This window comes from Elephas maximus, chromosome 23, assembly GCF_024166365.1.
Source record: "Elephas maximus indicus isolate mEleMax1 chromosome 23, mEleMax1 primary haplotype, whole genome shotgun sequence".
Classification (NCBI taxonomy): domain Eukaryota; kingdom Metazoa; phylum Chordata; class Mammalia; order Proboscidea; family Elephantidae; genus Elephas; species Elephas maximus.
In genome coordinates this window covers 8,986,267-8,998,319 of record NC_064841.1, presented here as the reverse complement: position 1 = coordinate 8,998,319, position 12,053 = coordinate 8,986,267, and the positions used below count along the sequence as shown (strand labels likewise).

Here is a 12,053-nt window from a genome sequence, read left to right as displayed (position 1 = left end):
TTTGGACAGATTATCAGGAGGGATCAGTCCCTGGAGAAGGACATCATGCTTGGTAAAGTAGAGGGTCAGTGAAAAAGAGAAGACCTCAGTGAGATGGATTGCCACAGTGGCTGCAACAATGGGCTCAAGCATAGCCGTGATTGTGAGGATGGCCCAGGACCAGGCAGTGTTTCGTTCTTTTGCACAGAGGGTTGTTATGAGTCGGAACCAACTAGCAGCACCTAACGACATGGTAAACCAGTTGCTCTGGAGTTGACTCTGAGTCATGGCGACCCAAAGTCTGTCAGAGTAGAACGGTGCTCCATGGGGATTTAATGGCTGAGTTTTTAGAAGTAGATCACCAGGTCTCTCTACCAAGATACCTCTGGGTGGACTTGAACTCCCAGCTTTTTGGTTATCAGCCAAGTGCATTGACCATTTGCACTACGTAGGAATTCCAGGTTTAGAATGGGGCCTGAGAATTAGCCTCTCTATGAAGTTCCCAGATGCTGCTGGTCTGGAGACCACGCTTTCAGAACCTCTGCCTACGTTATATTCCTCCTGTTAAAAGAGTGTGCATTATGTTTTCTGGATGGACCCTGACTGATTCCATGGCCTTCATTAAAATAGCACACCACCCAGATCTACCAGTTTGGTTTTGGTTTTAGGGGAAGTAATCACAACACCCACTTGTAATCTGGACCTTCACAGGAGATTGAATCTTAGACTTGAACTGCCGAACTTTTGATTAACAGCCAAGCTATATATGAGCTACATATGTACCTGGGAAACCCTGGTGGCATAGTAGTTAAGTGCTACAGCTGCTAACCAAGAGGTAGGCAGCTTGAATCTGCCAGGCGCTCCTTGGAAACTCTATGGGGCAGTTCTACTCTGTCCTATAGGGTTGCTATGAGTCGGAATCGACTCGATCTAGACTCGATCTATCTATCATCTATCTATCTATCTATCTATCTATCTATCTATCTATCTATCTATCTATCATCTATCTATCATCTATCTATCTATCTATCATCTATCTTTCTATCTATATAAATAAAAAATCATTGCCATCAAGTCGATTCTGACTCATAGTGACCCTATAGCGACCCTATAGGATGAGTAGAACTGCCCCATAGGGTTTCCAAGGAGCGACCAGTGGATTCAAGCTGCCGACATTTTGGTTAGCAGCCTGGGCTCTTAACCACTTCGGCACCAGGGCTCCATTATTATATTAGCGTACGTATTAAATATAGTATATATATGTTCTCTCTATATATGGATGTGGAGCCCTGGTGGTGAATCCACCAGCTGCTCCTTGGTAACCCAGTTCTACTCTATCCTGTAGGGTCACTATGAGTTGGAATCAACTCGACAGCACACAGAAATGACAACAACAGCAATATAATAATATATATTATTTTATATGTATATTATTTCTGTACATTTATATATAATAAATTTGGTTCATAATGTTTGGAAAATCTTGTATGCTGCTTTTTCCACTTAACCTTTTGATATAAGCATTTATCTTTTTATGACATCTTCTTCAAAAATATAATTTAATGTCAGCATAATATTCATTTCTATGGACTACCACAGTGTATTTATTAAATTCTCTAATGCTGAATAATTATGGTTCCCCCTAGTTTTTGCTATCATATACAAAGCTATAGTGAAACATTTATGTACATATATCTAACTTTATATCTAGGTGGACCTGTCTTTGGACACATTGAAAAGCACATTTATCTTCAGAGGTAGAATTTCTTACTTACCTGAAATGAAGCTCAAGAGATATAGCCCTAGTGGACCATGCAGAGTTTCGAAGGGCTTGCCGAAAGCATTGTACATGAAGAACGCTGTCCCCACCGTGGTTAAAAGAGTAAGAATTGTCGAGAAGAGAATGACATTGACGTGGATGCTCACTGGGATTGCCTTGAGAAAATCTGGGAAAACTGAAGATAAAACAAGACAAATATTAGAAGAAATTTCATGGTCGGCAGTCTGCAAGTGTCATTTTTTTAAATTAAATCCCTCTTTTTTTTAAACTTCAAAAATCACTAAAATCCTTCAGATGAATACATTGTCATTTACTAATTCACAAAGGAGTCACCAAAGGATTATTGTATAGAATTAATCAGTTCAAACTCGCAAAGGGGAAATTTGAAGGAATTTCTTTTATTGCCCTTTTTTTATACATAATTACTTATGTAATTATGTAAATAAGTATTGACTTCATAGCCAAAAATTATGCATTTTGATGACCAGATTTTTTTTATAACATTTCTCAGTAGTTATTTTTTTATTTTTTAAATCTATCTTAACATTCTCAGGTTGGGGATGTTTTGAGGTAGTTCAAACATTAGGAGGTTTTTATATTTTCTTTGCTACAAAAAAGTGGTTTCTATCCCACAACAAGATTAAAGAATGGGGTATCTTCAGGCAACTTCAGTATTTTGATGTAGCACAAACCTGTGGGAAAATAATTTCTGGTGATACAAGAAATATTTTCCATTTAGAAAACATGCCAAATCTATTTCTACATTTTATGTTCAGGGCAAGTTCTTCTTGTTTGCAGAGGAAATAAAATATAAATGTAGGGTTCCTCTTATCCAGGGGGAAATGGTGGATGTGCAAATGGTCACTGCGCTTGGCTGTTATGGAAAAAGTGGAGGTTCGAGTCCACCCTGAGGCACCTGTAAAGAAAGGTGATCTACTTCCAAAAAATCAGCTACTGAAAATCCTTTGGAGCACAGTTCTACGCTGAGACACATAGGTTCCCCATGAGTAGGAGTTAACTTGATGGCACCTGGTACTGGTATTGGTGAGTGGATTTTAAGTGATTGGGTGAATGGATGGAGGTGGCCTGGAAAATGACATGTGAGCTGATACCTGAATGTTGAGAAGGAAGCAGCCCTATAAAGATCTGGAGGTAGAGCTTTCCAGGGAAAAGAACACAACTGAGGCAGGAATGAGCCAGTGAGGCTCAGCCTGGTGAATGAAGGGGAGGTGGATGTCGGAAAGTTACGCTGAGCCAGACCAATGCACCCACTAGATTGTGGTCTATTGACCACGGCAAGAAGTCTGCTTTTTAGTCTAAATTCATTTGCGGGGGGAGGTGGGGAAGACGGCACTGGAAGGATTTAAACAGGAGAGTGACACATCTCATCCATGATGTTAAAAGGTCACTCTGGCTGCTGAGGAGTGAGTATAATACACGGCGGGGCAACTGAGGAAGCCAGAGACCTGGGGAGGCCACTTACAGAAGTGAGAGATGGGGACTTGGCCTGAGGTGGTAGCAGTAGAAGTGGTGAAAGGTTGTCAGATTTGGGGCACATTTTAGAGATAGAAGAAAGGGCTTGTTGAAAAAGAGGAATTGAGGATGGCTTTAAATAAATGGTGATGCTATTAACTGAGGTGGACTAGTAGAAGAAGCAGGTTTGGACATGGAGCTGGGAAGTTACACAAGAGTTCTTTTTTAGATATTTTTCGTTTGAGTTCCTTTAAGACCTCTCAGTAGAGATGCCAAAGTGGATTTATGTCTCTGGAGTTCCAGAGAGAAGACTGTCAAATTTAACACAGTGGGACTAGGCTGCAGGGGGTGCAAAATTTGAGGAGACAGTTGCTCTCTGGGGCCAACCCTGCACTTGCATGAGTTAAGAGTGAATGTCTTCTGAAATTTTATACCCTAGGTGCCCCAATGGCCTAACCCTAGTCCTGGCCGCATATTTAAAGCCTGGAAACAGTCATCATCTACAGAGAAGCTGTAGCTGGAGGAGAGAAGGGGCCAGAACGAACCCTGGTGCTGTACCACGCTCTCCCATGCTCTTCCATCCAACTCAGAAGAGGAGGAGCCAGCCAGAGACTGAGAAAGAGCAGCCCATGCATTGGAGCCAAATCCAGGAGACGGGACAGCTGGGAAGTCAAGGACAGGCAATGTTTCAAGGAAGAGGAAGTGGTCAACTGCACAAATGCATGTCCAGTGGCCACAACACTCTGCTGCTGACCATGTGTCAAAAAGGGGACCAGGTGAGGATGCTGGATTGGTTCAGAAGAAACCCTTCACCGCTGCTGGATATAACCAACCAACTACATGCGTACCTACGTAAAACATGCTTAGTGCTATCGGATAGGGAGCGTTCTTTTCATACACGCAGACCAGGTTGCTTGTATCCTGCTGGTGTTCACCATGGCACCCCACTCAGAGTTGTAGCTAAGTCATTTGACTGCCGAGGTTTAGGTGCACTATATTTCCTTTTCTTCTTATAATCAGAGAAATACACATTAACACTATTAAATGCCATTTCCCACATATCATATTTACAAAAATACAAGCAGTCAGTAATATCTGGTGTTAGCTGGGGTGTAGGGAAACGGGGACCTTTGTGCATTTTTCCTGGGAGTGTAAGTTGGTACAACCTCCTTTGTGGCAGATCCCCAGTACCTATAATGTGTTAAAATGCACATACCTTGTGGCTCAGCAATTCCACTTCCAGGAATTTATCCTACGGATATCTTTGCACATGAACCCAATAAAGTATGTACAATGATATTCATTCCAGCATCTTTGTAATAATAAAGGATTGGAAGTAGCTTACACATCCAAAAATAATACATACATGACGGAATACTAACCCATTGCCACGGAGTTCATTCCGACTGATAGCGACCCTAAAGGACACAGTAGAACTGCCCCATGGGGTTTCCAAGGAGTGTCTGGTGGGTTCCAAGTTCTGATATTTTGGTTAGAAGCTGTAGCTCTTAACCACTGCGCCACCAGCGTTTTGAATGGAATATTAGTCAATGATTAAAAAGAGTGAAGCAGACCTATAACAAATATAGAATTATCACCAAAATGTGATGTTATATGAAAAAACAAATAAAGAGAAATGTGCATCATTCTGTCATTTGGGGAAAAGCTGAAGAGGGGGATGTAAATATAGTGATTATTAAGCATTTTACTTATATTATCTGTTTTAATTCTTTCAACAACTCTATAAGACAGGCATTATTATCGTTGTGCCCTTAGGTGCGTCGAGCCAGTTCCAGCTCATAGCAACCCTATGTACAACAGAACAAAACACTGCCCGGCTCTGCGTCAGCCTCACAATCGTTGCTACACTTGAGCCTATCATTGCAGCCACTGTGCCAATCCACCTTGTTGAGGGTCTTCTTCTCTTTTGCTGACCCTCTACTCTACCAAGCATGATGTCCTTCTCCAGCGACTGGTCCCTCCTGATACCATGTCTGAAGTACGTGAGACAAGTTCTTGCCATTCTCACTTCTCCGTCCTTCACGTTCTGTCTGTGTTTTTTCCAAGGCTGACTTGTTCATCCTTCTGGCAGTCCAGGGTATATTCAATATTCTTTGCCAACACCATAATTCAGAAGCATCAACTCTTCTTGGGTCTTCCTTATTCGTTGTACAGCTTTTGCGTGCATATGAAGCAAAAGAAAATACCACGGCTTAAGTCAGGCTCACCTCAGTCCTCAGAGTGACATCTTTGCTTTTTTTTTCGTATTATTGTTAGTCTCACTTACTAAGCACAGATGCTATGTAACATGCCCAAGACTATATGCTTAGTAAGTGGCAGGACAGGGATTTGAACTCATGTTGTCACTCTCGTCCACCATGCTACGGTAGCCTCAGTGACAGGCTTGCTTGTTGGGCACAGGCTGTTTCTAGAAGGTTCCACATGAAACTGTTACCATTGCTTCTGGAGGGGGAGTCTGAGGGATACTTCACTATATACATTTTTGTACTATTTGAAAAAGCATTTTTTGCCTTGTGCAAGTATTATCTATTCAATAAATACATAAACACTGTTCTTAATAATTAACAGAATAAATGACATTTAAAAATTCCTATGTATGGAGAATGGTCACGCAACTCGAAGAACTTCAGCAATGTTACTGAACTGTGCATGTAGATATTGTTGAGATAGTATGTGTTTTGTTATGTATATTTTCACTGCAATAAAATTTTTAAAAATCCTACGACTGTTACAGATTAAAAGGAACGTAAGAGAAGTAGCAACCAAATGCAATGCCTGGATATTGTTTGTGGATGTGGTTTGTGATCAGAACTAATCATTTATAAAAAGACATTTTTGAGATAACTAGGAAAAATTGAACGTGGATGGGTATTAGATGACATTAAATAACTATTATTGATTTTGTTGGTTACATTAATGGTATTATGGATGTATTTTTTTTGAAGTCAGTATCAGTTAGAAATGACATGAATGGATAGATAGGCAGATAAGGTAAGATAAAATAAGAAAACTCTTCAGCTCTGTTCAGAGGAATGAGTAGTGGCAATGTCGGAGTTGAAGCCCACAGGCCAGTTCGGTGGTAGAATTCCCACCTTTTGAGCGGGAGACCTGGGCTTGTTTATGCCCAGGGCACCTCATGCATAGCTGTCAGCGGAGGCTTGCTTGTTGCTACGATGCTGAACAGGTGTCAGTGGAGCTTCCAGACTAAGATGGACTAGAAAGAAGGGCCTGGTGATCTACTTCTCAAAATTAGCCCCTGAAAACCCTATGAATCACAAAGGCCTGATCCCCAACCAGTCGTGGGGATGGCGCAGGGCCAGGCAGCATTTTGTACTGTTGTGCGTGGGATCGCCACGAGGCCAGGCTGAGTCCATGGCAGCTGGGCCAGCAACACCGAGCTTCTGTTGTACTGAGTACACTGGTGCACCCTGCCTCTCTCTGGACCACAGCAGGGACCCAGCTACTCTGTAACTACAATTCCCTGCCCCTGAAGCTTCCCATACTGAGAGAACATGACCCATTCAACCTGCTATTCTCATACTCGGTCAGCTGCTTGCTTGGTGTATACTGTTCTGCTGTTAGGTGCCATCGAGTCAATTCCGACACGTAGCTACCCCATGTGACAGAATAGAAGCGCCCCATAGAGTTGTCTGGCAGTAAACTTTACGCAGATTGTCAGACCTTTCACCCATGGAGCCACTCAGTAGGTTTGAACCACCAATCTTTTGGTTAGAAGTCGAGTGCTTAACCACTGCACCACCAGGGTCCTTTAGTTTATACTACCCCGTTGCTATTGAGTTGACTCCAACTCATAGCGACCCTACAGGCCGGAGTAGAACTGCCCCATAGTTTCCAAGGAGCGCCTGGTGGATTCAAGCTGCCAAAATTTTGGTTAGCAGTCGAGCTCTTAACCACTATGCCACCAGGGCTCCATAACTTTATAAGGTGTTGCCAAAGTGCTTTGCAAAGTGACTGTACGTTTTACATTCCTACCAGGAAGGTAGGAGAGCTCCAGTTGTTTCACATTCCTATCAGCACTTGGCAGGTACTTTTTAATTTTAACCATTTAGCAGGCATGTAGTTTATCTCACTGTGGTTTTAATTTGCACTTTCTAAATGACTAATGATGTTGAGCATCTTTTCATGAGCTTTTTTGCCTTCCATCTATCTTTTTTTGGTGAGGTATCTGTTCAGATCTTTTATGTGTTTTTTATTGGATGGTCTGTTTTCTTACTACCGAGCTTTGAGAATTTTTTATGCGTGCTGGGTACAAATCTTCATCAGATAAGTGATTCACAAATATTTGCTCCAAGTCTGTGACTTGTGTTTTCATTCTCTTATCAATGTCTTTTGAAGAGCAGTTCTTTTATGAAATCTAATTTATCAATTTTTTTCTTTTATGTGTCATGTTTCGGGTGTCAAATCTAAGGAGTCTTTGCCTAAGCCACGGTCACAAATATTTCATCCTTGGTGTTCTTCCAGAAGTTACATAGTTTTAGGTTTACATTTAGGCCTGTGGTCCATTTTGAGTTAGTTTTGAATATGTCACAAGGTTTGGGTGAAGGTTCTTTTTTTTTTCTTTTTTTGCATATGGATGTCCAACTCTTTTAGTTCTTAGAAAGTTAGACATAGACCTAACACATGGCCCAGCAATCTCACTCTGAGAATGGAAAATATATATCCACACAAAAATCTGCATGCAAATGCTTACATTGGTTTTATTCATAATTTCCTAAAACATTAACTAGTGAGTGGATAAACAAGCTGTGGCCCGTCAATATAATGAAATACCACTTGGCAACAAAAAGGAACAAACTACCCGGACACACGAACTAACTCGCACACACAAATCTCAAATGCATTTATACTAACTGAAAGAAACCACAGTCAAAAGGCTACATACTGTGTCATTCCATATATATGTCATTCTGGAAAAGCCAAAATGAAAAGGACCGAAAACAGGTCCTTGATTGCTAGTGGCTGGAGCTGGGGCTGAGGGTGGCGGAAGAGACTGACCACAGAAGGAGGGAACTTTTAGGAATGATGGAAGGGTCCTATTTATATGCCTGTATGCGTGTTTTTTTTTTTTTTTTAATGCGTTAGCCAAAATTCACAGAAGATACTGCTACAGAATTCTCTCCTCTCTCTCCCTGTCTACTGAGTCAGTCCCATCAGCACACAAATATGCTGTCATTTTCTCATCTTAAAAAAAAAAAAAAACATTTAAGTTCTCCTTCAACTATTTCCCCCTTTCTTTATTTCTCTTGCAGCAAAACCCCTCAAGGCTCTGCCTACCCTCTCACACTCTCATTCCTCTCCCCACTTCTCTCTGGAACCCACTGTACCCATGTCGCATTCCCCAAGGCATCAGTGATTTTCAAGCTGCCAACCCAAGGGTCCTCTCTGTATCCTCACCTTACCTGGTCTATATCTGACACACTTGCTCATTCTCTCCTCCTGGAAACATTTTCTTTTTCTGGCTTCCCAAAACCACACTCTCCTGGTTTTGCTCCTACCCCATTGGATGCTCCTTGGCCTACTGTGTTGGTTCACTCTCATCTCACTACGATGGGGGATTGGCTCAGTTCTTGTCCCTCTTCTCTGTCTTCACTCCCTCAATGCGCTATCCAGTATAATGACTTTTACTCTAAGCATTCTCAAGTGGATATTTTCAGCCCAGACTTCACCCCTGAATTCCCCACTTGTATAACCTCCAGTTACCTATTCAACATCTTAACAGTGATCTCTATTAGGCGTCTCACTATGTCTCAAATGCAACCCCTGTTCTTTCCTTCTTCACAGTTTCCTCTAGCTTTCTTCATCTCAGTTGCTGGCAGTTCCATCCTTTTTTGGCATCCTCTTTGATTCTTCTCTTTCATCACATTTCATGTACAATCCATCAAGAAAACCAGCTGGCACTGCCTTTGGAATCTGATCACTTCTCACCATCTCCTCTTCTCCACCCTGGTCTAAGCCACTGTCCTCTCTCAACTGGATGAGTGTAAGAGCCTCTTAACTGGTTTCCCTACTTCCATACTTGCTTCCTACAATCTATTCTTGACCCAGCAACCACAGGGATCTTTTTAAAAATGTGAATCTGTTCCTATTAATCACCTGCTCAAACCCTTCCAGTGGCTTTTCATCTTACCCAGACTAAAAGCCAATCGCAACAAAGACCTACAAAGCTCTACATGATCAGACTCCTTGCCAGACCTCCGGCTTCATCTGCTGCTCTCCTCCTTGCTCACTGTGCTTCAGACACTGGTATCCTTCTCATTCCTCAGATATTTCAGGCATGTTCCTACCACAGGGCCTTTGCATGTACTGTTCTTCCTGCCTGAATATCCCCCGAGAAGGTCCTCCCAGCTTGCTCCCTCAGGTCCTTCATGTCTACTTACATATCACCTTCTCAGGGAGGCCTTCTTAACCGCCTTATTTAAAGTTGTAACTCCCTGCCCAGCCACCTCCACACTCCTGAAACCCCTTTCCTTGGTTTTATTTTTCTTCATAGCAATTATCACCATCTGACTGTACATTTTTATTCATTTGTTTATTGCTTGTTTCCCCCTCAATGTCAGGGCAGGAGTGCTGGTCTGTTTTATTTGCTGCTATATTCCTAGCACTTAGGAATACCTGGCAAAATGTAGAACAGCATTTCTTAAACTTTTTTTTTTTTTATTACCCCTTCCTCAGGAGTCTTTTTAGACATTTCCTCCTAATCATCATCCCTCCATGAAATTTTAACACAACAGATATATTTTATGTTACTTTCTCTACTGTATTTGGAGCCCTAGTGGCCCCATGGTTAAGAGTTCAGTTGCTAACCAAAAGATCAGCAGTTCGAATCTACCAGCCACTCCTTGGAACCCTATGGGGCAGTTCTACTCTGTCCTATAGGATCACTAGGAGTCAGAATCGACTCGATGGCTGCAATTTTTTTTTTTGTACTGTGTTTCTATCTGTGATTAATACATAAAAAGAGTAAGATGGTTTTTGCCCCCCAAGAACCAGTTTCCAGCTTCTTTGGGGATGTTATTGCTCCCATTGAAAATAAATGCCATAGATGTTCGATACACATTTGTTGGGTGAATGCATTCTGCTTGGAGTAGGGTATCGGGATAGAATCTGATGTGGTTAGCTGTTGTGGGGTTTCTTGGCAGAAATCAGTGGTTCAGACTGAAGAGAGTTACCACCACATTTGTGATGAGAGACAGACAAAGAGGAGCAAGAGCAGGCAGTCCAGTTAACAAACCCGAGGTCAGTGGGAAAAGCAGTGAGGGGTTGTAACGTCAAGTGGACGGAAGCTTCTGGTTGAGAACCAGAACTTGTCCAATGGGTGGGTCAGTCGCTGTTGACCTTGGTGACAGTTTGGGTAGGGAATCGGGGAGATGGAGACAACACAGACAAGTTACCAGTGTCCCGATAAGACACCGTAGTGTTGTTTTGTTTTGTTTTTTAAGAAGTTAATAGAACTGGGTTGGCAGCTGGGATGGAATTTCAAATCCCTTTATTAAAAGGAAAATTTTAATCCAGCATACTTGGGGGATGTCAACATGTTACATGGAAACTGACCGCTGTTTAATAACAAGATTAAAGTTCAGGTTTGAAAAAAAGAATTCATCTCAAACCTTCGGATGACAAAGCTGTTTTTTATTAGCAGGGCAGGAGGGTTGGATGAAGACCGACTTGCTCTTCACCGTGTTTCTATTAGTTTGTCTAATGATCCAACAGCCTCTGCAGGGCTTTTCTATTTCTTAATGAGCAACATTATAACGATGAAACAAACTAAGATAAAAATTTCACATGGAATCATAGCAACTTCAAAAGCAATGTTTTCCTTTGTTTTGTCCACCTTAATGTTTATTTCCTATATTAGTGCAATCATGATATAGTTTGGGATCACATTCTGTTCTTTTCACTCAGAATATCAGCATTTTCCATGTCATGTATATTGCCTACAACTATCATTTTGATAACTACATGGATTTTTTTTCATCAGGCTGATGTACTCTTCTCCTGTTCCTGTTCATTAGGCTGGCTTCCAGTGACTCAGTATTACAGCCAATGCATCCATGAACACCTTTTTTTTTTTTTTTTTTTTGCTCTTCTTACAGAGATGGGTGATCAGTGAGGATAATTTTTTAATTTTTATTTATTTATTTTTAACATTTTTCTTTTTAATTGTGATTTGGGTGAAAGTTTACAGAGCAAATTAGTTTCTCATTAAACAGTTAATACACAGATTGTCTTGTGACATTGGTTGCCAACCCTGCAATGTGTCAACACTCTCTTCCACCCCAGGTTCCCTATTTCCATTCGTCCAGTTTTCCTGTCCTTTCCTGCCTTCTCATCTTTGCTTTTGGGCTGGTGTGCCCATTAGTCTCGTATACATGATTGAGCTATGAAGCACGTCCCTCACGTGTGCTGTTGTTGGCCCTGTAGACCTGTCTGATCTTTGGCTGAAGGGTGAACCTCAGGAGTGACTTCAGTACTGAGTTACAGGGGTGTGGGGGCCATCCTCTCAGGGTTTCTCTAATTTGTCAGACCAGCAAGCCTGGTCTTTGTGTGCATATTTGAATTTTGTTCCGCATTTTTCTCCTGCTGTGTCCAGGACCCTCTATTGTGCGTGATCCCTGCCAGAACAGTCGGTGGTGGGGAATAACCTTTTTAGTTGAGTTCCCAGGAAAGGGATTACTTGGATCAGTTGTTGTTGCTAATTACTGCTGAGTCCATTCCAACTCATGACAACCCCATGTGTGTGGAATAGAACTACTTCATGAGGTTTTTAAGGCTGTGACTT

The 12,053-nt window shown here is 41.7% G+C and overlaps 1 protein-coding gene across 2 annotated transcripts in view; it reads right to left on the bottom strand.

The window, feature by feature from the left end:
* CLRN1 (clarin 1) overlaps nucleotides 1-12,053 on the bottom strand; it is a 38,426-nt gene that overhangs the window by 14,143 nt on the left and 12,230 nt on the right. The window contains exons 2-3 of one of the 2 annotated variants that reach the window (XM_049867854.1): nucleotides 1,751-1,934; nucleotides 246-280 (exon numbers count right to left, since the gene is read on the bottom strand). In XM_049867854.1, coding sequence (XP_049723811.1) covers nucleotides 246-280; nucleotides 1,751-1,934 — 219 coding nt within the window. The remainder of the gene's footprint in view (nucleotides 1-245; nucleotides 281-1,750; nucleotides 1,935-12,053) is intronic. The other variant, XM_049867855.1, reaches the window with a different exon arrangement.